Raw genomic sequence first — 25,858 nt, 5'->3', positions numbered from 1 at the left:
CCCTATTTCGTGTTGAAAGAAAAAAAAAACAAACGTTACTCACATTGAGAGTCTGGGAAAGCGTTTGCTTGTGTACAGACGACCATTCCGGCGAGATCCGATCTATCTGAGTGATTCCCTGAGCCGCCATCTTGTTTAGACAGCAAAGTAGCCTGCATCGTATTTGTCTACGATGCGGTCTTCTCGGAGCTGTCTATTTTGCCGGCTACGTGAAAATTGGAATGGGACTTAAGATGGCCGCCGTCCATTCAGCTGTCCATTTAGCCGTCTACGATGAGAATTGGAACACACCCAATGTTTCACAGAATACGTCCACAACGGCATGGCCGCGTGGTGGCGCCCCAAAGGGCGCGCCAATGCTTACGCTGAGCTGGACAACAGCTGCAACAGAAAGCTCTGAATAATTTTTTATTCTTGTAATCGTCGCTATCCGTCAGCTTCCTTGCACCGTTCTTCAATCCGCGTTTCGACAAGGCACCACTGGCTTTCTTGTGAAGAGCTGCTGCGCCTGTGGGTGCGCAGGATACGTGGCATCCTTGAGCGCCGTTCGTACGATAGGTGGCGCAGGTCTAGATCCAGGACGCTACGCACAAGTCGAGAGAAATAAGCGCGGAAAATATTAACTCTGATATTTTTTTTACGACCTAGATTCGCAATATGATCAAGTCGCAACCCAGATCAAACGTGACCGTCTGGGGTTCCTCAACGTGCACCAGCGCCCAGAGCCCCCTGCACACATAGTTAAAATGCCACTAAGGAGAAAGGTGATTTTCAGCGTATTATTGCGGTATACTACTTCACAGTGCCGAAAACGTCCCGCCTATTGTGATATCACGCTCGGTAATCGTGACAACGCACGAATAAAAAGAAAAAGAAAACGTGGGTGTAGACGCCACCGCGAGATTCCCGCACCATGACGTCATAGATTTCGAAGGTGCCTCCTGGGTCCCACGTAGTTTCTAATCGGAAGAATTGACGTGCATTGGCATCGTCTGTGGGTGCCATAGAAATAACATAAGAAGCTTCAATAAACGTAAACAAGCCCAAGTCACGAAAATAGGAAATATACATTTTGAAGTTCGTGACAGACCGCACCACGCACCAAGATGAAGGCGCGAAATTTAAAAATCAATCTTCAACCTCAATTTTCTCCGTAATAATGAACTTGCGATGTTGAAGCTTGTGACACTATAGTTCTCAGAGTACAGTTGATCAATCTAAATCAAATCATCCTTTCAATTTAAGTTCCTTTAATTATATATATATATATATATTGTAATGATATTAAATAGTGGGGCTCAGGCAAGGGCGCAGGCAGGGTTACGGAAGCGGAGGAAGAGGAAGCAGAATAAGAACAGCCGGCCTGCAGCAAAGGCGTTGTCTCTTATTTCTCGTCGTTACAATGGCGCAGTCGACGAAGAAAACGGCTTACGTCTCGGTTTCGTCATCCACAACGCCCGCCGACGTGCAGCCGCGGTAAGCGTCGCTTGAGGACGGCGTCAAGCCCTCCTCGGCAGCTGTTTACTGACACCACCGTTCGGGGACGGCGTCAAGGCCTCCTCGGCGGCTCCAGCACCCGTTACCGGTACCAGTTCACCATAAGGAACGCCGTCACGCTTCTTCGCTGATGGAACCCGCAAGGCGTCCGTCGCGGCCAGCATCGATCCCAGTACCGACGGATGGCGTCCAGGCCTCCGTTGTGGTTCCGGGAAACTTGTCCTGGGACGCGACACGTCGCGGCAACCATGCGCACGGGCCTCTCTCACCTAGGGATGGCGTACATGCCTCCTCCATACCTGGCAACCTGTCGGCGCTTCAAGCACCCACCGTGTACGGCGTCGAGGCCTACCCGGCGGCGCAAGACCGCTTCATCTACGCCGCAGTACCAGGTCACAACTCATCACATGGGTTCCGCTTGCCTGGGAACGTCGTTGACGCTTCCAGCGCCCTGGAACCCATGTCCACGATTCCTACCACAGCTGGATTTCCAAGGGACGCCGTCCACGCGTCCTTGGTCAGCAATTGTACCACCTCGAGTACCGCAGTCACTGTATCCTCCGCAGAGGCGGGCCTTGGCTCTTCGTGCGGATCGCACGACAGCGCAGCGGAGCTGCAGCATACCATCGCGCAACTCCGCGTCACGACCAACGCCCTCATAGCGTCGAGCTCCCAGCTACGTCCTGCCATCTTGCCAACATTGTGCGCACTCAATGCCATGTTGGCTGCGGCCGCCTCACAAAACTTCGAGGTAAGCTCGCCCGAGAACCGTCGCAATCTCGGACGTTCTCTCACGGAGGTATCAGAGCAAGTGAACTGCTTGGCGTGGGCACATTTCGGAGTTTTGCCCGCAGTCCCGCCATCGCCGATTTCCTTCGAGCTACCGGAGTTTCGCGGCTTCCAGGACGATGCCAAGGAATGGGTGGCAACCGTCAACGCTGTCGGAGATCACGCAGCGTGGACGGACCAAAAGAAGTGGGGCATGGCCATAGACCGCCTTCGGAATGCTGCCGCGGCTTGGCATCGATACGAAGGCGTGCGGCAGACGTCCTGGGTGGACTGGAGTGACAAGCTCATAGCTGCTTTTGGACGGAGTCACCATCACCTCTCCACGACCACCCAGTCTTACGCGACCGCTACCGAGAATAGATCCCAGAAGGAGACCACCCTCGCGGCTTCAGCTGTATTTTGCAGCTTCCCGACAGCCAATTTAACCACCTACCCTGGGACGAACAACCCTACAGTGCTGACCCTCACTTCGAAGCGACATCTCCTGATATCACGTCAGTCTGTGGCCGAGTGTGCGGACGTCTGCCACACGCTAAGCGCCGCTTCCTTCAAAGTCACTGTCAGCAAAGACCTACCAGAGAAGGTAATACTTCCGGTTAGTGACAGGTCATCTGACAATGAAGGCTCTACTGCACGTGAAACTATAGGAATAAGCAGCTTGAGCATGAGTCCGACAAAGGCAGTGCTGCAAGAGCACGCGTTGCCTCTCAAGCTGCAACCTGAACTCGGCTCTCAGATGACTACAAAGACACCCCGACGCCCCTTGCCACACCGCAAGCAACGCAGGCGTCGACGCTCAGTGCAGCAGGTGACGGTGCAGCGTGGACTATTTCCAGCATTTGTAACACGACTGCGACAGGATGCTCAAACCGACGAGATTAAACCAACGCGGCCACTTTGCAGGAGTCTGTATCTCCTGCTAGCGGCATCTTGTCCAAGTCAACAGCGTTGGCCCCATCGTGGACGACGCCTGCACCGACCATCACGTCACAGCCAGTGTCGTCCTCCGGAATCTCCTTCAACAAACTTCCATGTGAAATATCAGCTTGGCCGAGCCCGGCCACCCCGGAATAGTCAATGCCGCCCACCGGATACATTGTCGGTAGCCCACGAGGCTCGCAGTCGTGGCCGCGAAACTCCGGTAGCTCGAAGGAAATCGGCGATGGCGGGAGATGGAACCCGCAAGGCGTCCGTCGCGGCCAGCATCGATCCCAGTACCGACGGATGGCGTCCAGGCCTCCGTTGTGGTTCCGGGAAACTTGTCCTGGGACGCGACACGTCGCGGCAACCATGCGCACGGGCCTCTCTCACCTAGGGATGGCGTACATGCCTCCTCCATACCTGGCAACCTGTCGGCGCTTCAAGCACCCACCGTGTACGGCGTCGAGGCCTACCCGGCGGCGCAAGACCGCTTCATCTACGCCGCAGTACCAGGTCACAACTCATCACATGGGTTCCGCTTGCCTGGGAACGTCGTTGACGCTTCCAGCGCCCTGGAACCCATGTCCACGATTCCTACCACAGCTGGATTTCCAAGGGACGCCGTCCACGCGTCCTTGGTCAGCAATTGTACCACCTCGAGTACCGCAGTCACTGTATCCTCCGCAGAGGCGGGCCTTGGCTCTTCGTGCGGATCGCACGACAGCGCAGCGGAGCTGCAGCATACCATCGCGCAACTCCGCGTCACGACCAACGCCCTCATAGCGTCGAGCTCCCAGCTACGTCCTGCCATCTTGCCAACATTGTGCGCACTCAATGCCATGTTGGCTGCGGCCGCCTCACAAAACTTCGAGGTAAGCTCGCCCGAGAACCGTCGCAATCTCGGACGTTCTCTCACGGAGGTATCAGAGCAAGTGAACTGCTTGGCGTGGGCACATTTCGGAGTTTTGCCCGCAGTCCCGCCATCGCCGATTTCCTTCGAGCTACCGGAGTTTCGCGGCTTCCAGGACGATGCCAAGGAATGGGTGGCAACCGTCAACGCTGTCGGAGATCACGCAGCGTGGACGGACCAAAAGAAGTGGGGCATGGCCATAGACCGCCTTCGGAATGCTGCCGCGGCTTGGCATCGATACGAAGGCGTGCGGCAGACGTCCTGGGTGGACTGGAGTGACAAGCTCATAGCTGCTTTTGGACGGAGTCACCATCACCTCTCCACGACCACCCAGTCTTACGCGACCGCTACCGAGAATAGATCCCAGAAGGAGACCACCCTCGCGGCTTCAGCTGTATTTTGCAGCTTCCCGACAGCCAATTTAACCACCTACCCTGGGACGAACAACCCTACAGTGCTGACCCTCACTTCGAAGCGACATCTCCTGATATCACGTCAGTCTGTGGCCGAGTGTGCGGACGTCTGCCACACGCTAAGCGCCGCTTCCTTCAAAGTCACTGTCAGCAAAGACCTACCAGAGAAGGTAATACTTCCGGTTAGTGACAGGTCATCTGACAATGAAGGCTCTACTGCACGTGAAACTATAGGAATAAGCAGCTTGAGCATGAGTCCGACAAAGGCAGTGCTGCAAGAGCACGCGTTGCCTCTCAAGCTGCAACCTGAACTCGGCTCTCAGATGACTACAAAGACACCCCGACGCCCCTTGCCACACCGCAAGCAACGCAGGCGTCGACGCTCAGTGCAGCAGGTGACGGTGCAGCGTGGACTATTTCCAGCATTTGTAACACGACTGCGACAGGATGCTCAAACCGACGAGATTAAACCAACGCGGCCACTTTGCAGGAGTCTGTATCTCCTGCTAGCGGCATCTTGTCCAAGTCAACAGCGTTGGCCCCATCGTGGACGACGCCTGCACCGACCATCACGTCACAGCCAGTGTCGTCCTCCGGAATCTCCTTCAACAAACTTCCATGTGAAATATCAGCTTGGCCGAGCCCGGCCACCCCGGAATAGTCAATGCCGCCCACCGGATACATTGTCGGTAGCCCACGAGGCTCGCAGTCGGGGCCGAGTGTAATGATATTAAATAGTGGGGCTCAGGCAAGGGCGCAGGCAGGGTTACGGAAGCGGAGGAAGAGGAAGCAGAATAAGAACAGCCGGCCTGCAGCAAAGGCGTTGTCTCTTATTTCTCGTCGTTACAATATATATATATATATATATATATATATATATATATATATATATATATATATATATATATATATATATATATTCATGAGATCTAACAGACAGTAATGCCAAGCAATGTACAGGGGAAGTTATTAGACCCAATGGAATGTAAATCACGGCTGGTTATCTTTTCATCCACTTTTCTTCTTATTTACATTCCATTCGTTCTAATAACTTCCCCTGTACATTACTTGACATTACTGTCTGTTAGATCTCATGAATATTGTGTTAAAACACGGAAAAACAAGCCCTTAGGTATACACTTCTTTCCCTTATTTCATTAAACGAGGGTCTCGTACTGGCAGAATTGGTGTCATTAGGTTGTATAAAGAAGGACAATTAATCGGCTGCCCGCTCATAATAAGTTCACGTTCTGCGTGACGCCAAAACATGCGCATAAAAGAGTGTTTTCACACTCGTCGCTTGGCTTATAGATTGCGCTGACCATCACTCCTACTTCTAAATTCACATATAAACCCAAAAAAGTGGATGGAGGGAAGGCCGCTGTGGTAGCTCAGTGGTTAGAGCATCGAACGCGTTATTAGAAGGTCGTAAGTTCGTTTCCTGCTCACGGCTGGTTATCTTTTCATCCACTTTTTTCCTTCTTATTTACATTCCGTTGCATTGGCTCTAATAACTTCCCCTGTACATTACTTGGCATTACTGTCTGTTAGATCTCATGAATATTGTGCTATATATATATATATATATATATATATATATATATATATATATATATATATATATATATATATATATATATATATACATTACTTGGCATTACTGTCTGTTAGATCTCATGAATATTGTGTTATATATATATATATATATATATATATATATATATATATATATATATATATATATATATATATATATAAGGGAAAGAAGTGTATACCTAAGGGCTTGTTTTTCCGTGTTTTAACACAATGTTCATGAGATCTAACAGACAGTAATGACAAGTAATGTACAGGGGAAGTTATTAGACCCAATGGAATGTAAAATAAGAAGAAAGAAAAGTGGATCAAAAAATAACCAGCCGTGAGCAGGATATATATATATATATATGCAAGGAAAGGCAGGGAGGTTAACCAGACGCACGTCCGGTTTGCTCCGGTTGAGAGAATCTGAAAGGTGCCACCCCGGTGATTGTCACGATTTGGGATCTACCGAAGAACCTTCTGTTCTAGCTGCTCACTTCTATATGTTCTATATGATCACATTTAAGAGATGCGTGCTTCAAACTTTGCGCTTGCTGACGTTATCGTAAAGCAGCCAGCAGCCCGGGGGCCGTATGTGGCCCACGAGACAGTATTATGCGGCCCCCAGGCCCCCAACACAACGTCAACCACCCGCCTCCCACCTGCCCACCACCTTGACCATTTGGTATCTAAAGGCTGACGTGGCAATTCTGACTTCAAAACGAGGTTTTCGCTTGTAAATCGGAACCTCGTGACATGGCGCTAAATATAAACGTGACCTCCATTATATTTTTACGTTATTGCCAATGCACCACATTTTCAGGTTTGCCTACACCCCCCCCCCCCCTTTCTAATTTGTCTTCCGGCCTCCACTGTCCACTGTGTCGATTTCATGCAACATTGGCCCTTCACCTGGAAGAATTGCTGACAACCTGCGGTGCGCCGCGCAGTAATTTATTGATTGATACGTGGGGTTCAACGTCCCAAAACCACCATATGATTATGAGAGACACCGTAGTCTGGTGCTTCGGAAATTTCGATCTCCTGGTTTTCTTTAACGTGCCCCCAAATCTGAGCACGCGCGCCTACAGTATTTTCGCCTCTATTGAAAACGCAGCCACCTCAACCGGGATTCGATCCCGCGACCTGTGGGTCAGCAGCCGAGTACTTTAGCTGCCAGAGCACCGCAAAGGGCGTGCATTATGCGGGCCCCAGAACGGTATCAAAGTTCCCCTCCCCTCTTAGCAAACAGTACGGCGACGATCCGGAAAGCGAGAGCTCACCGCCGGTGGAACCCCATGCACCCCGCGCAGCAGCCAATCGGAGAGCAGCTGCACCGCCAACGCTATCTAGCATACCTTGACCCACGGAGGAAGCAGAGATAAGAAGAGGCCCTGACGTCACTCGTTGTGACGCCGCGATGAAGCCAGAAGTCGGTCATATTGACTGGGCAAATTGTCCTCTCTCGTTTACACGTGGATGCGAAGCAGAAGGCGCGACTCCCTTTATATATGTCTCAAAAAGCACGTGGCCTGCGCGCCGCGTGCGCCGGTGCTATCTGAAACCAATGGAACGGATTTCAACACGCTGTCTTGCCGCGATACGGTTGACGAAATCTCTGCGTATGGCTGTTGTACTCTTGCACTGCCGGCGTTTACGATAAACACGGCAAGTTGCACGTTAAGCTTTTATTTATTTGATGTGTTCTTTGTGAAAATAGAGATGATATTTCGGACATGCCGCGCGACGAACCAGGCACCGAAATTCGTACAGCTTCTTTCAGATCACTTTGTCCCCCTTTTGCGCTTCTCTTTGGGCTTTATAAAATTTTCGGTCAGGCTGTGGGCTATACACAAGTATAAAAAAAGAAAAAGATGTCTTCCCTGCAATAAACCCGGAGGTCCATAATTATGCCAGTAAAGTCGGCGTCACGGTGGAGCTTGTGTGCGTATCAGCCCGTTGAGTTTGCGCCGGCATCTTTGTTTTCGCCCCTCTTTTGTCCGACGCACACTGGTTCCTACGGGTATCCCAAAGGCCATGATTTCATTAGGACAAAAGCAGCGAAGACCACTTGAAAGTGCGTGGGAACAGGTCCCCAGCGTGATTCACGTGCACTAGTACGGAGAACGGAGACCAGGATCGCGTTAGGGCGAAAGGTGGGAAAGTTAGCCGAAGGACTGCGTGAGAAAAGGTCAACATCACTTGGTCAACATCGTTCGAACGGCTTTGTCAGCTTCTGAATGCACAAGCACGCGCATCTAGTGAGGTGCACCTAGTTACCTTGTGCAGGTGCGTGTAGACATTTTAACGAGTTGTGCTACAATACAGACAATATTGCGAAGAGGGAGCATCTTAAGCGAAGCAGAACAGGAACTTTAATGCGCAGAAGCATGTGGTAACTGTACAGGAACATGAAAAGCAAGATTAGATTACAGTCTTAATAAGGGCCTGTGGACCGCAAATGCATCGTCCGTTGTCGTAAGAAGCAACACCGCATAACTGTCACTAACCTGCGAGGCATTCATTGAACGAATTTTCGAGCAGAGTCGTTATCTTCTATGGCGGCTTTTCAGCATAATTTCGACGGACGCTGCAAATTCGGAGTACGTATACGCGCGCTCGTTCCGTGGTTTCTAGTTCAGACACCTGGTTACAACGACCACCGGAGGAAAATCGCGTAGCTAGCAATGCGGCACAAAGAATGGATGCTGTCGAACACCTGCAGTACGCCGCGGTTAGGTGCGAGGCCCACGAAAACGCGCACACCGCCGCTGGACCGCCTGAACGGTGCCGCACCGCACTACATCAACAATAACAAAACGCCGCCATTGTGCCTAGTGAATATGGCCACAGAATAGCGCCACAGAAAAACGTCACGCGCGCTTCGCGACCATGAGCACTTTTCTCTTTTTTTTTCTTCGAATGCGCGGCTTTCTCAGCGCATGCGTGGACAAGACATGGTCTCCCCCCCCCCCCCCAGCTATCTCTGTAACGAGCGAGCGCGCCGTGTTCAAATCTGCCAATGGCTGATAGATGGGTCGTGTGATTTTCGGGCATTTAATGTGATTTGTCGAGAGAAAAGGAAGCAATTTTTAGCTGACTTTGATAATTTATTGTGAATTCCAGGCCACGAGCTGTGCTATGATATTTGACTCGCGTGTTGTTGGGAACCTCATATATATATATATATATATATATATATATATATATATATATATATATAGCGTTCCATGCTCTCAGTTCCTGCTCACGTTCCTGCTCACGGAATTCCTGCTCACGGCTGGTTATTTTTTCACCCACATTTCTTTCTTATTTACATTCCATTGGTTCTAATAACTTCCCCTGTACATTCCCCGGCATTACTGTCTGTTATACCTCATTAATATTGTGTCCAAACACGGAAAAACGAGCCCTTAGGTATACACTTCTTTCTCTTTATATATATATGAAAACACAAGAGACATCACTCCGGCGCACGTAATCAAACGTGCGACCTCTGTTTCGTGAATGTGAGGCGTTAACCGCTGAGCCACCAAAGAGCACGTCCTTCAACGTTCAAACGGCAAGTTATTCATATCTACCACTTACCTCTGCTGACGCGACTCGGTGGGAATTACCATGTTTTCAGCATTAGCAGCAAGATGGCGCAATGAGCGCGCCTCGCCTAGACTTACTGTATATGCTACCTTTAGGTAGCAGAGTTGCGCCAAGGTACGCCATCTGGGGTTCAAAAGTTTTGCGGGAAAGCCACTCACCACCCGCGTAGGAGCAGCGCTTGCACTTCAGAGTACTAGCGTTGCTTTATTTATTTTCTTCGCTTTCTTTTCTTTCTAATCATTATGAAGGTACGAGAAAAGCTCAGTTGCTCTTGTCACGCCTGGAAGTCTTGATTTTATGTTTACGTTTTTGGTATGCAATAATGAAAAAAGTGCGTCAGCTTGTTGAACTAGTGATACATATGTAAATTTATAGTAGGTCACACATTAGCGTCGGCTTCATTTACACTGTTTTTCCCATTTGCCTATATAAAACAATTTTTCACTCTTGATCACTATCGAGCCACTTAGGGATAGAATATTTTCATCATGTTCGGTTCATTCGTTAACTGTGTGAGTTAAGTAGTTAAAGCTTTGTAGTCTTCAACTAGATCGAGCTTGATAGCGATAGAGAGTGGCCGTGCGACGCCCGCGTTACGCGCGGCTCTCGTATTACGCTCGTATTACAATCGCGGCTTACGACAATGGATGTGAATCGTTGTTCAACAACCCTGTCCTGTCCAACATCTTTTTCGCCTAAGGTTTGAAAGCTGCATTCAATTCACGCACTGGCAGCAACACCTTGCCGATTCAAATAGCTCTAGCTTTAATTTTCCATTTATTTTTAGCGTTTTAGCCGCCAGACCAATTTGGACGTATGCAGGACGTATTCACTACTGCATCTGTGGTTAATACATATAGAGGAAGTTTTGAAGTGTCGTGGATAAATTTAAAAAAGGGGAAGCGCATGGGCGTCAGTAGAGAAGTGGAAAAGGGGCACTTGCCCCCCTTAAGCCACAACAGCACTTAATCTCACCTAAGCTAGAACAGTGCTCTCGTTCTCCCTAAGCCGCGATGCAACAATGGTTTGCATTCCCAAGAGAAAACACTGCCGACGACCACGGGCAACACCCGCTGCACCCGCGTCTACTCACATGTACTCTATACATAGTAGGATTCAAAGCAGAATGCATTTGCTGACGTATTTCTATTGACCATCAGGCAACATGGCTACATTAGCGAAGAAGCCCGGTGGGAATAACAACAGCCGTTGCCAACCCCGCCCGATCTGCCCAGAATCTGCGTAGCGTTGACTTCTCCGCAGTGCAAATGAACCACCTATGACCACGTGATGGCGCTCGGCGAATAGGGGCGCTGACCTCCTGTAGGCGGAGCGAGCGGCACCCGGAAGACGGTGGCGCAACTCTGCTACCTAAAGATAGCACATGCAGTAACTCTAGCCTCGCCACATTACGGGGGGGGGGGGGGGGCGACGCTCCCTCGCGCACCTTTATCACGTGGGGAGGGGAGAATCGTACATCTTGGCTGGCCTCGGGCTTAAATGAAACGATTCTGCTTTAGTTACCGGGCGCACAAAGGTCACTGCAATCATTGCGGTATTCGTTTGCAAAAAGCGCGCGCTTTTCAGACGCAGCGAAGTAACAACTGAGACGCGTATTCGCGTGCATTTGTACCTGTGAGTACGTTTCGTGCGTCATTTGCGCGTGAGAAACGCGGGGCACGTTTCGATGAAGGAGGATAAAAAAAAATGCTGGAGTGGAAATGATTGCCCAAGAGTGAAGCTCTTCCTCTGGCAAGATGGCGGCTGTGGCAGCCATCTTACTAGGGGCACGATTAAGTATCACCGTTCAGCGATTAAAAACGAAGCGTTTCCTTCGCACGCCCAGCGAGTTTCTTGAGGAAACTTTTTTGGGTCACATAGTGCTCCAAGTGCATCTTACAGTTACTAGTTTTCCTTAGTGAGCCTCTAATTGGAGGCAAAGTACTTTGAAGATTCAGTCATCTATACTCGTGTCTGTGTGTTATTTCGTCGGGAACAACTATCATTTAATATAGAACTAACGTAGCATTCACATACCACATCAAAGCCACTTGATCTTTAGGTGGGCACTATCAGAAAAGAGCATGTTTCTGCCATCTTGGCAGTGGCAAAAGGTGGCTTCACTTCTGCTGGCAAAGCATTGCAGGAGCTTCCCCTCCATCAATTTTTCTTTAATCCTCCTTGGTTTCGATCTGCTTTGTATTCTGCGTGTGACCTTACAATTTGTTGGTATCGCATTCATTGCTTCGCTTTTGCGGCAAAGCTCTGTCTTTTTTTTTTGTTTCCACCACGATACAATCACACGTGCCTTTAAAAACAAAAAGTGAATACAGCTGCGTGCAAAGCGGCTCAAGGAATTGAACGCTTCGAAGTTCACGAGACACTAACCTGGATTGGCTAAGTCCGGAACAACGCAGGCGACCGACGCGCTGCAGTTGTTGTCGATAGGAGGCGCCGTGTACCACTTGCGCTCGGCGATGTTGTACTTCTCCACGATCTTTATAGTCGCCGTGCCTGTTCAGGAGACAGGAGGAAAACCGGATCATCCTTTTAGGGGATATCGCCACTCACTCCTGCTTTGCACAAGCCCAATGTGGTGTTATCGCTGAAAAATAAAACAAAAAGAGCAGCTCTTACACTATCGAGAAAATGGAAGGTGACAGAGACTTGGCGCAGTGCGTGCCTGGACCCAGTATTTTCACATCATTGCGGAGCTGCTTAAGCCAAGCATTCGTCATCCGTCGCGAAAGGGGTGGCGGTACCACGCGTTGCCAAGCAACCGGTGAAATAGCTGTGCGTAGCTTCACCCCTGCTTCGCGATCACAGAAGCGGCTCCGTCGAGCCAAGCTCCTGCCAGCTACGCGTGACTGATCATGTTCCGTGACGTCATCACGGAGTACCTGCGCTTGGCTCCATCCACCCGCGCAACAGCTTAGCTCCACGAGTCGCGACAAGACGACCAGCTGTGTTTGCCGAGCCATCCTTGACGGGATCGGAAAAGACGGGTTTACAGTGGCTATATGCTCGACGTGATGTCGCTGCAGAGCCACGCAAAGAGCTGCCGCGAAAGACCGCGTCGATATGCGTTGCCAAGACGCAAAAAATTCACACGCGAATCGACAATTCACAACATTGGCAAAACCTCGAAACGCTGCAGGACCGCCTCGGTGCCCATCAGCTCTGCCTTGTCTTCAGCTTTGCATCACTATAGCGTTAGCTACGCCCCGCATTTCGCCTTCCTTAAAGGGCCCCTAAGCAGCACCGAGTTCAAAGCTGAGACAGCGGCTTCTTTCTCACCTTCACAAGCCTCCCTACAAGCACTGTCTCCTCCTCTCCCCTTATCTCTTCAGAAAATACGCGGCATATCAGCCCTGCGCGTTTATCCAATCAGGATTTCGCGCTTTTCAACTGCGCGCTGCCATCTCCGCTTGCCCAGTCGCAAACACAGACGACGGAGTGCAATCCGTTGATCACGCACCATAGTCATGTGAAACAAGGCAGACCGGGCATGCGATTGCATTGCCATATCTGCCGTGCATTGACCAATCGAGCAAAGGACGTGCCCATTCTGTAGCACAGTATAGGCCTCATCTGTCCTCCTAACCTCTTTGAGCCCTATTATATCCCATTTAACACCCTCTAGCTCCTCGAATAGTACAGCTAGACTTCCCTCACCAGATAAGGTTCTAGCGTTAAACGTTGCCAAGTTCAGGTTCCAAAAGCGGCCTGTAAGGCCAGAGATTCTTAGCACCCTCTGCTGCGTTGCAGATCTGACCGCCGCCATGGTCAGTTGCTTCGCAGCTGCTGGGAACTGAGGGCCGTGAGTTATTTGACGTATGCATGTGGGAGGTAGTGGCCAGATACTGCACCAGGGTGGCCAATCCTTCTCTGGTGAGGGAGTGCGTTCCCGGCGGTGGTTACCGGTGAAGCCGCACCTCACGCCTCTGAATGCAGTTCCATCAACACGCGGATTTTTTTTCCGGTTGGGAACTGCGCGGCACCGGGATTTGAACCACGGACCTCTTGCATGCGAGGCGGATGCCCTAACCACTATGCCATCGCCGCACGTCCTTTGCTATCGGGGCTTGGCAGACAGAAGAGAACTGGGAGTGGGATTCCTGATTCACAGAAACAGAGCTGGCAACATAGAGGAATACTATAGCAATAATGAAAGGGTGGTACGTATTGTAATTAAACTGAATAAAAGATACAAGATGAAGGTAGTACAGGCTTACGCGCCTACATCCAGCCATGATGACGCTTCAGTTGAAAGCTTCTATGAAGACGTGGAATCGGCAAGGAGTAAGGTAAAAACGCAGTATACTATAGTGATGGGCGACTTTAATGCAAAGGTAGGGAAGAAGCAGGCTGGAGACCAGGCAGTAGGAGATTATGGCATCGGCACTAGAAACGCCAGAGGAGAGCTACTAGTAGAATTCGCAGAACGCAATAATTTGCGGATTTTGAATACTTTCTACCGAAAACGAGAAAACCGCAAGTGGACATGGAGGAGCCCTAATGGCGAAAATAAGAACGAAATAGACTTTATAATGACTGCACACCCAGGAATCGTGCAGGATGTGGAAGTGGTTGGCAAAGTACGATGCAGTGACCATAGAATGGTACGGTCTCGAATTCGCCTAGGCTTGAAGAAGGAACGACAGAAACTGATACGCAAGAAGCCAATCAATGAGCTATCACTGAGAGGGAAAGTACAGGAATTCAGAGTCTCGCTTCAGAACAGGTACTCGGCTCTTAGTGAGGAAACCAACCTTAGCGTAGATACAATGAATGATAATCTAACGAGTATCATTACGGAGTGTGCAGTGGAAGTTGGAGGCAGGATAGTTAGACAGGACACTGGCAAGCTTTCCCAGGAAACGAAGAACCTAATTAAGAAGCGTCAAAGCATGAAAGTGTCAAGTACAACAGACAAAATAGAACTGGCAGAGCTTTCAAAGTTGATTAATAGGCGTAAAGTATGCGATGTAAGAAGGTATAACATGGAGAGAATTGAACACGCTCTGAAAAACGGAGGAAGCGTCAGAGCAGTGAAGAGGAAACTTGGGATAGGCAAAAGTCGGATGTATGCACTAAGGGACAAAGAAGGCAAAATAACTACCAATATGGATAGGATAATTAAAATAGTGGAGGAGTTTTACAGAGATCTGTACAGTAGCCGAGACAACCACGACCTTAATACTATAAGAACTAGCAGTAACCCAGATGACACCCCACCAGTAATGATAGAAGAAGTCAGAAAAGCTTTGGAGAGCATGCAAAGAGGCAAAGCTGCTGGTGAGGATTAGGTAACATCAGTTCTGCTGAAAGATGGAGGACAGATTGTGTTAGAAAAACTAGCCACCCTGTTTACGAGGTGTCTCCTGAGGGGAAGGGTACCAGAGTCTTGGAAGAACGCTAACATCATCTTAATACATAAGAAAGGAGATGACAAGGACTTGAAGAATTACAGGCCGATCAGCTTGCTCTCTGTAGTATACAAGCTATTTACAAAGGTAATTGCTAACAGAGTAAAGAAAACATTAGAATTCAATCGACCAAAAGAACAAGCAGGATTTCGAACAGGCTACTCAACAATTGACCACATTCATACTATCAATCAGGTAATAGAGAAATGCTCAGAGTATAACCAACCACTATACATAGCCTTCATAGATTACGAGAAGGCGTTTGATTCAGTATAAATATCAGCCGTCATGCAGACACTGTGGAATCAGGGCGTAGATGAAGTATATATAAACATTCTGGAAGAAATCTACAGGAGATCAACTGCTACCATAGTGCTTCATAAAGAAAGCAACAGAATACTAATCAAGAAGGGTGTAAGGCAGGGGGACACAATCTCCCCAATGCTATTTACCGCGTGCTTACAGGAAGTTTTCAGAAGCCTAGAATGGGAACATTTATGGATAAGAGTTAATGGAGAATACCTTAGTAACCTGCGCTTCGCTGATGACATTGCATTGCTGAGTAACTCAGGGGACGAATTGCAACTCATGATTACGGAGTTAGACAAGGACAGCAGAAAGGTGGGTCTTAAAATTAATCTGCAGATAACGAAAGTAATGTACAACAACCTCGGAAAAGAGCAGCGCTTCGAGATAGGCAATTGTGCACTTGAAGTTGTAAAAGACTATGTCTACTTAGGGCAGGTAATAACCGCAGAGCCTGACCACGAGATTGAAGTAACTAGAAGAATAAGAATGGGGTGGAGTACATTCGGCAAGCACTCTCAAATTATGACAGGTAGATTGCCATCATCCCTCAAGAGGAAGGTATATAACAGCTGTATCTTGCTGGTACTTAGCTACGGAGCAGAAACCTGGAGACTTACAGAGAGGGTTCAGCTTAAATTGAGAATGACGCAGCAAGCAATGGAAAAAAAATGGTAGGTGTAACCTTAAGAGACAAGAAGAGAGCAGAGTGAATTAGGGGACAAACGGGGGTTAAGAATATCATAGTTGAAATAAAGAAGAGGAAATGAACATGGGCCGGGCATGTAGCGCGTAGACACGATAACCGCTGGTCATTAAGGGTAACTAACTGGATTTCCAGAGAAGGGAAGCGGGTTAGGGGGAGACAGAAGGTTAGGTGGGCAGACGAGATTAAGAAGTTTGCGGGTATAAATTGGCAGCAGCAAGCACAGGACCGAGTTAACTGGTGGAACATTGGAGAGGCCTTTGTCCTGCAGTGGACGTAGTCAGGCTGATGATGACGATGATGATGACCAATCGAGAGTTAATTTCATTCTTACGTCACAAGAACAAACAGCTGACGTCATGGATTACGCCACAAAGATGATTTGACTTGATTTATATGTGGGGTTTAGCGTCCCAAAACCACCACAATATTATGAGAGACACCGTAGCGGAGGGCTCCGAAAATTTGGACCACCTGGAGTTCGTGCACCCAAATCTGAGCACACTGCCGCAAAGATACGAGACATCGCGAAAGTATACTATTTTCAGATATTGTTTAGAGACCCTTTATCGGCCATTGGGCACCCATTTATAGACTCTCGTTTCGTGTGTTGCTCCCATTTTAATCAGCTTTCTGTCAAAGCTTGAAGAACGATGTTGCTGTAGAGCAAGAGTATCAAACTCACATCGCCTGTCAGGTCATAGTCACCTAATTTAGTAGGACGAAGCTTTAACAAATTGTTAGCTGCAGCGGCCCCGTGAAAGAACGCCTTTTCCATATCTGACATATGGATCATTTCCAAAGGGCATTTGACGTCAGCTTTCGAGAAGCATAAGGGATACATATCTACACAATCGCTACAACCTGGACACCGATTTCAAGGCATAAAGTTTTTCGTTCCGCGGCTATGTTTCAATGCAAGCTGACCGCATGGGGGCCTGACGAAACGAATAATGCGAGCGCCATTTAGCGATGTCACCAACAGTCACAAAGTCACGAAATGAATGTCGGACGAGAACTGATGAGCGGGTCTGTGTTTGAGACCACTGCTGTAGGAGGACAAAGGACCTGAAGAGGATGTCGAGGTTTTTAGGGGCGAAGCTCTTTAAAGCGGCACCCATTCGTCCCTCGTCGTAGTACGTAACATGTTTAACGCTTTGACCTGCAAGGTGGTGTCGGTGGCAGATTTTTCATGTGCGTTGTTGAACAATAATAAATTCGCTGCGTGTGCGTTAAATAAATGCTAAATTCTTCTGTCATTCCCCATTAGCAGCCATTAGCATGTACATTGAACACTGTCTGACAAGAAAGGGTTGCTATGTTATATTCGCTGGGCGTAACCTCCTTGGTTTTTTAAAGGTTTAGCGAGCATTGGGCCGCAGTGCCATGAATACAGTGAACTAGTATATACCATGAACTTGAGGTGGTGAAAGGTGGGAAGTAGACACGAAGCACAAGCCATAAGAAAGTGCGCGTGTGCCATCACTCGTTTAGTCCTTGGAATGTCTGCTTAATGGCGGTGCTTCTATATGCGGAATATATGATGAAAAGATGCGAGATGGTGCTACTTGGAGTGTTGAATAGATGGACGAACGGACACACAGACAGATGCATGGACGGACGCATGAATGGCTGCACAAACGGATGGACGCATGGATGGACGCAGGGGCGGATGCATGGACGAACGTAGGGACGGACGCGCAGATGACGTGTGGAGCACGAACAGACGCACGCACGGACGGGCGGATGGAAGCATGGACGGTCACACAGACGGACGCATGGACGGATGGAAGCAAGAGCGAATGTACGGACGGATGCTTCGCCCCACTCTGCATCGTTCACCCCGTTGACATGCTGCCATTTTTACATATGTTTATGGCAGTGTCATTCCACGCACTCACTGACAATCCTTACCGTTGAAGCCGCCGATGACGTAGATGCAGCCTTCGAGAACCGCGGCGGCGAAGTTGCTCCTAGCGCTCGGCATGCTGGGTGATTCCGAGAAACGGCCTCTCCGGGCGTCGAGCTGTTCCACTGAAAGGCGTGAATGTGAGAAGTCTCAAGAGTTAGCCGTGAAATGGAAGTGCTTATAGCTCGCGCCTTGCGAAAGTCCGGCATGTCAGAGAGACAGCTTCTTAACACACACTTAAGTCTCCCATACCGTGCTCGTAACGCGTCGTGTCTACATTCTTATTGCTACTGAATGCGTTGCCGTTGCGTTCGCTCGGGACGTTTCTGCTCCCGAAACAACGCTTGAAAATATGCGAGCCGTTTCTTCTCAGCCCTTTGCGTGAGTAGTTGGAACTCGGTGCGAAACTTACCCCCGTATTCACAAACGCTCCTCGGCTCGACTTTCACCCTTTACTTGATAGAGTTGAACACTGCACCGCTGCTCGGCTAAAAATGGCACTGCGCTACTCAAGAATGGAAGCAGATTATCGGTTACACGCAGTGACTTGTCCTGCCTAGAGGCGGCGCTCCCATCAGATTTCTCGAGTGAAGGTGAGGCGCTGAGTGAAGGGACGTTCTAGAATACGGGGGTTAGTGCTCAGAAAAGGGGCCAAATCGAACGAGTTCTCAAAGTGGCGAAGGCAGCGGCAGCATGCATCCGCGAGGGTCAGAACGAATGTGAACATTTTCGACGCGCGCGGACGTGGTTTTCCGGCCACTTTGGCACTTTAGTTTTCGCTCCAGTTCTCAAGTGTGATGGCCGACAGAACAAGTACACAGAGAGACAGAGAAAGAAAGCGCAAGATAGAAAGAAAGTCGAAAGAAAGGGAAGGAACGCAAGAGAAAAAAAAGACAAAGACCGACATTGAGCAAGATAGAAATTTGTAGAAAGAAAGAGAAATCGAGAAATAGAGAGGAACAGATAGAAATTCAAAACGAGAAAGAAAGAGATATAGATCTAAAAAGCGCGAAAAAAGCATAAAATAAACAAATAGAAATAAAAACAAGACAGAAAAGATTAAAGAAAAAGGGGAAAAATAAAAATGAAAACAAGGACGGATGGAGCAAGAAGAAAATAAAGAGAAAGAAGGTTGGCCACCCACCGCCGCCCTTCAGGCTTGCTGTCTCTAATGCGAGGCAACCTTAATTTTTTCAACGCAGTGAAGTTAAAGTCACAAATGTCAATTGTGTTCATGGGCCCGTTTCCGCGGGGTGCTTATCAGCTAACAGTTGCGGGGCTGTTCAGCCATTGGTAAAACCGATGTGATGGCGTTGCTGTGGCCGGTACTGGGCCGAGATTCCCGCGTTTCTCTTTGAATAAACTTTTATTTGGTCCTCCAAAACACAGATCACTGTGTTGCGGGCAGCTCCCACGTGGGGACTGAGATGCCGAGCTCCTCGGCCGCCTCGCGGGCTTGGTGGACAGCCCAGAGCTGATCTGCCAAGGACAAGCTGCGGATTGATTTGATTGATATGTGGGGTTTAACGTCCCAAAACCACTATATGATTATGAGAGACGCCGTAGTGGAGGGCTCCGGAAATTTAGACCACCTGGGGTTCTTTAACGTGCACCCAAATCTGAGCACACGGGCCTACAACATTTCCGCCTCCATCGGAAATGCAGCCGTCGCAGCCGGGATTCGAACCCGCGCCCTGCGGATCAGCAGCCGAGTACCTTAGCCACTAGACCACCGCGGCGGGGCGCAAGCTGCGGATTGCCGCCTCCCATCTGGCAGAGGTGATGTCCGATAAATGAGCGAGTTGGGTACACTGCCAGAGCATATGCTCTAATGAAGCTATTTCCCCACATTTTGGGCAAAGAATACTCGGGTATAGGTCAGGGTAGATGATGTGTAACATTTTCAAAGTAGGGTACATCCGCGTTTGCAAAAGTCTTAGTGTAAGTTCTTGGGGCCAAGTTAGATTTTTGTGAGGTGGAGGGAAAATACTTCTAGACAGGTAAAAATGTTTAGTGAGCTCGTTATATGTTGTAAGAATTTCCCGGTTATCCCCTTCACCAGTGGAACGCATCCCCGGGGAGACGCGGTTGGAGCGGTCTCACGCCGCCTGGTGTGCTACTTCATTGAGATTGGGAGGGGAGTCGTTGATTTGTCCAAGGTGACCTGGGAACCAACTCACAAGATGATGTGTTATGTTCTTGCCATGTTGTATTCTCAGCGTTTGTTCTGAGACCATACCCTTTGCGAAGACCCGTAGTGCTGCCATGAAATCACTGTAGACGACTTCAATGTTCTCCATCTTGAGTGCTAAGGCGATGGCAACCTGTTCCGCAATGACTGGGTATTTCGACCCGACCGTCGCTGAGTTCACGACACGGCCAGCCCCATCGACTACCACTGCCACAAAAGCTTTCCCATTGGCGTAGGAAGCCGCCTCAACAAATACAACCCCTCGTTACTCGTTTGAGACTTGACGAAGTATAGTCCTGGCCCTCGCTACTCTTCTTTCGATGTCGTGTTCTGGATACATGTTTCGTGGTATAGGAGATACCATGATATTCTCCCTGATGTTGTCAGGGATTTCATTGTGATTGCGTCCAATTGCCATTGGGTGTGGGCCCAGCTCCTGCAGGATCATTCCCCCCGACGTTGTTGTAGATAACCTTGCAAACTGTGCTCTCTCTTGGGCTTCTGCTATTTCTTCGAGCGTGTTGTGAATTTCAAGCTCAAGTAGACGCTCGGTGCTGGAACGTATGGGTAGGCCCAGTACCTTCTTGATAACTTTCCTGAGGAGCACATTCAGTGTCTCGGACTCTGCTCTAAACCAGTTGTGCATTGCTGCCTCGTACGTGAAGTGACTTAGAACAAACACATGCATCAACCTGATGAGGTTGTCTTCCTTGATCCCATTTCTTTTATTGGCCATTCTGTGTATGAGGTACACCGCACTTCTGTTTTCCAAGATAACTTGGCTATAGATTTGCTGTTAGCGCCGGTAGACTCTATCAGCATGCCCAGGACTTTGATGGAGTCGACCCTATGGATGGCATCCCCTTGATTTGTACGGAGGTGGATGTCTATCTGGTTTAACGGCTTCCATCCCCTGGGCTTCGGTCACCGGCGTGTAGTCTGATAAAGTAAAAGTTCTGACCTACTCGAGGAGCACTTGAGCCCAGAAGGACTAAGGTACTCTTCTACGGTGTCAATCGCCTCTTGCAGGGCGCTCTCAATCTGCCCCTCACTTCCACCTGTGCACCACATGGTAATGTCATCTGCGTAGATGCTGTGCTTCAATCCTTCGATGCTCGATCATTTCTTTGACAGTCCAATCAGGGCAATGTTGAACAGCATTGGTGAAATCACTGCCCCTTCCGGCTTGCGGTGTGCCCTTTGCTTCTAGTTTGATAGCTGCTGTCTCAATATCTGCAATCTTCGTCACGGCTTTCCGATCTGTAAGAAAGGACCATACGTAGTCACGGAAGGCTTTCCCCAGACCAAGCTTGGAAATTTCTTCGAGTATGAATGAGTGGTAGATGTTGTCAAACGCTTTTTCTAGATCTAGGCACAGAATGGCTCCCACGTCTCTGGTTTCGTTGTCGATGACCTGGCGTTTCATAAGCTTCATTGCGTTTTGTCTGGATAGCCCTGCCCTGAATCCAACCATGTTGTGTGTATTTATGTCGTTATCTTCCAAGTATTTGTTTATCCTGTGCAGTGTGGCATGTTCTGCAACTTTGCCGACACATGATGTCAAGGATATTGGCCTCATGTTGTCCAAGTTAGGGACTTTCCTGGCTTAGGAATAAGGATTGTGCTGGCCAGTTTCCACTGCTCTGACACCCTGCCTTCTCTCCATGCTGCATTGATTATATCAGTCAGGGTGTCATTCGAAACGTCATCAAGGTTACGAAGGGCATTGTTTGATATACCATCCCGGCCAGGGGTCGACCTGCCGTTGAGATCATGCAAGGCTGTTCTGATCTCCTCGATGTTAAAGTCGCCTTCAAGACCTGGATTGGGCGGGCCCTGGTACTGTCTACTTGGTGGTGTCGATCCTCTTTTGATTGGGAGGTACTTAAGCACGAGCCGCTGCACAACTTGCTGTTCTGTAGAGCACCTATCTCTTTATGCGAAATTCGAGCGATAACATGCTTTTGATTTGTTTTGATGGTGTTTTCGTTGAGATGATGTTTTACCATATTCCATGTCTTGCCATTGCGCATCTGACCACCGACGGAGTTCCAGATTTCGTCCCATTGCTGCCTGGATAGTGCGCGACAATATTCCTCCACTGATCTGCTTACCTCAGCTATCTTCTTCCTCAGTCTCAGGCGCTGACCCTTCCAACGGTTAAGTAGTGCTCGGAGAGCACGAGATTTAGCGGCAGTGGTCACGCCCTTACTTCAACGTTGAACGCACTGAAAGGGTACAAGTCATTTTTCGACCGACGTGGTACTAAGCAGTTCCCGTAGAGTAGTTATTCATAATTTCGTTTGTAACCAGTTGTGTTTCATTGCATATATTGCATCGTTACACCATTCACTGTATCATGATATCGCATTGAGTGCTTGTGTACTTGTATGACAACTTGGTCATGCATATTAGAGGAGTGGTGTGTTGATTACAACGCAGTCATGTCTGTCGTGGTACATAGATGTACCGAAGTGTATGTGCCCAATAACTGGAATGTTATGACGCCTTTGTTTTTTGTACATAGTGTAAATAAGCTTTTTCTAAACAGAAATACACGGCTGATAAATTTATATCGTGGCTTTCGGCGCTTCATCTTCAATTTTGTCATACTACTTTTTATGCAAACAAAAAAAAGATGATTTCAAAACTTGGAGTAGTTAGGCCTGAGCAGCCGAGTGATGTGCAATCTGTTCGGCGTCGTTTTGTTTAGTCTGCCCGCCAGCCGCTAATGCCGACTTCAACTGCTCCCTTCAAGAGCATGCGTAAAGAAGAGACTGGGTGACGAAGGCGCGAGTTTTGAATGCTACTGAGCAGATTGTTGTATCGTGACTTGCTTAGGAAGTCACGTCCACGGACATGTAATAGTGCCCACCAATCAACGCCACGCTTCCCACGATGAGGTCCATGCTTTTGCCAATCAATCTCGGAGGCTTTTTTTTTCTTTCAATGATTCCGGCGGCTCCAGATTACTGCGCAAAGCTCCGAAACTTTACAAAAACTGCAGAAGGCAGCTCAAGAAAATAAAAAAAAAATAAAATCGTATTGGCCGTCAATACGTTCTAGGGAAAAAAACGCTCAATGCCGCGACGCATGGGGACATTCGTTCCTTGTGAGTAGACACGTGGCATTATATGATCTCTTCATTACGTCCTTCATTCAGCGGCAAAAGACAGTTGTGGCAACCTAGAAAGACTTCTCCCATGATGGGCCTGGTTGGACTGGGAGGTGTAGAAGCATGCAGCCTTCATATCCAATGACGACTATACATCATCATCATCATCATCATCATCATCAGCCTGACTACGTCCACTGCAGGACAAAGGCCTCTCCCATGTCCTGCCAGTTAACCCGGTCCTGTGGTTGCTGCTGCCAATTTATACCCGCAAACGTCTTAATCTCATCTGTCCACCTAACCTTCTGTCTCCCCCTAACCCGCTTTCCTTCTCTGGGAATCCTGTTAGTTACCCTTAACAACCAGCGGTTATCCTGTCTACGCGCTACATGCCCGGCCCATGTCCGGGCATGTAGCCCGGACGACTATACATATAGAGGAAAACGAACAAATCGAAAGCAGAGACGATCCCCTGCGCATTCATTTACGACGGCAAAAGCCATCTTTTCTTTCTTCTTGTTTGGTTTCATTGGTCATTCTTCTCTCGGCGACCGTTTCTCTCAGCGAAAGTTTTGTGCCCCCAGACGTGGTTTCACACTGCCTCCGAGATCAGAGACATTGCAAGCTTTCTACACCTAGCCTGCTTTTGCATGTCCTCCGTGATCAGCCTACCTCTTACCGAATGACAATGTGTTGTGGTAACGTTAACACGATGCCACAAGTTTCCGTGGCCTGCAACGTAAAGGCGGGGTCACATGACGATGTCACGAGAGGGCGTCATTGTTTGGTCAAAGTTTCATGGTCTCTTAAAGATAAGAGTTGGCCTAGCTGGTGCGAAATAACTTGAAATATAACTGCAGCTAATTATGTAATTACGTCTGAAGTACAAGATGAAGAAAGCAGACGGGAAAAGGCGCTAAACCTTAGCTGCTGCAGTTAAAGTTCATCACCCTCCTTATTCCTTTTTTTCCCTGTTATAATTTGTCCATATTCTGATAATTGTAGTTACGTCTGAAGCCACCTATGTTCTCGCAATGTCTAGCGAAAGTCTCCCAAAAGCTAAGGGAGCAGCGGTCATCTAAAGTCACATTACATTTCTCACGTGGTGGGCAACTTCAAGACGGCTTCGGTAAGACGACATCGGAGATGAAAACAATGTAGGCGGCTCTGCTGTCCAAACAAGATGCGACTAAGCAAAATGCCCAGACAGTTCGGATCTCTACGGTGTGGTCGTCTGCCTTCAAGCAAACAATGTAGCTAACTTACGGTAATTTTTTTTCGCAGACTTGAACACAAGTAAGCTAAACAAATAACAGTTATGCTTGGTTTTTATTTACTTTCTGTTGTCGACGCGAGGTAGCGTCATGTCGCGCTGACGTCATTCAGACATAACCCATTAGTCGGACGCCTGGGGCTCGGTTCTGTTGCCTAAGCTGCCTGCGTAGACTGCCGACGATGCTTTCTCGAATCGAAGCACTGCCATCACCACTTAAGGGTTCCGGCTTGTTAAGAAAAAAATTGTTTACGCTGTGCACAGCGCATAAAATATGCGTGTCCAATCAGTATTCAGAAGTACATTCACATTTTCACGATAGTACATCACGTCACCACAACACAAAAACTAACATTTTCACATAGAGCGAGCAGCAGAAGCCAGATCAACATAATAACAAATGCATATAACTCACAATTGACACTGCAGGGAGTGGGTACGTGCACGTACTATATTCCACAGGATACATAAACTTGGTGGTAGATTTACCAGGGCAACTAAGACATGAGATGTGTTCAGAAAAAAACTCCCAATCAATTCCCCGAGGGTGAACATCGTCAAGTGCGAATGCACGGGGTGATGCTATGAGGGAGAGTAAAGTTAAAATCCGTTGGCATTCGCCAGTGAGTTAACGTAAACTCCCCCGCTTGATCACATTGCGATTCCCAGGAACCATTAGACCCTCTCGGGAAATCTTGTTGAGTTTACGCGTTTATGTGACAGTAAATTCGCACTATAGTGATGTTTATGTCCGCGGCCCGCTTGCGCTCGGCATCACGGGCCCTTCGCCGCGCTGCACTGTCTTCAACCGGCGCGACATCTTCAACGACGCGTGCAGTGCTCGCATTCGATTGTGTTGTACTCGTTGTTGGAGGTATCGCAGTCGAGGTTGATGCTTGCGATGGATCCTTCCCAGTACGACTTGCCGATCTCGAGCAAGTCGTGGCTGCGCGGGCGCGCCCGCACAGCCACGAAGCGGAGGGCGGCGCGCGCGCAATCACGTGGTGTGTGACGTCTCCACGCCGTTGCCACGAACGCTCCTCTCCGCTCCTCGCGCCGTTGCTAGGGGAGAGGAGGAGGCGCACCGCGGACGGCGGATTCAGGGTCGCTTATAAAGTGCATTCGCGCTTGACATGTTTAACGATTTCGAGTACTTAGTACTCAACTATGGGAGAGCACTGAGCCGTCCCGCTAAAATTATGCCATTTCCGGGGGGGGAGGGGG

At 48.9% G+C, this 25,858-nt stretch overlaps 1 protein-coding gene across 1 annotated transcript in view; it reads right to left on the bottom strand.

The window, feature by feature from the left end:
- Positions 1–393: 393 nt before the first annotated feature.
- Positions 394–25,858, bottom strand: part of LOC119168269 (kelch-like protein 10) — a 56,960-nt gene continuing 31,495 nt past the window's right edge. The window contains exons 8-10 of the mRNA XM_075867200.1: positions 18,061–18,180; positions 12,094–12,219; positions 394–583 (exon numbers count right to left, since the gene is read on the bottom strand). Of these exons, the coding sequence (XP_075723315.1) occupies positions 570–583; positions 12,094–12,219; positions 18,061–18,180 (260 nt within the window). The 3' untranslated portion in view covers positions 394–569. The remainder of the gene's footprint in view (positions 584–12,093; positions 12,220–18,060; positions 18,181–25,858) is intronic.

This window comes from Rhipicephalus microplus, chromosome 6 (assembly GCF_043290135.1).
Source record: "Rhipicephalus microplus isolate Deutch F79 chromosome 6, USDA_Rmic, whole genome shotgun sequence".
Taxonomy (NCBI): domain Eukaryota; kingdom Metazoa; phylum Arthropoda; class Arachnida; order Ixodida; family Ixodidae; genus Rhipicephalus; species Rhipicephalus microplus.
This window is presented reverse-complemented; position numbering and strand designations above follow the sequence as displayed.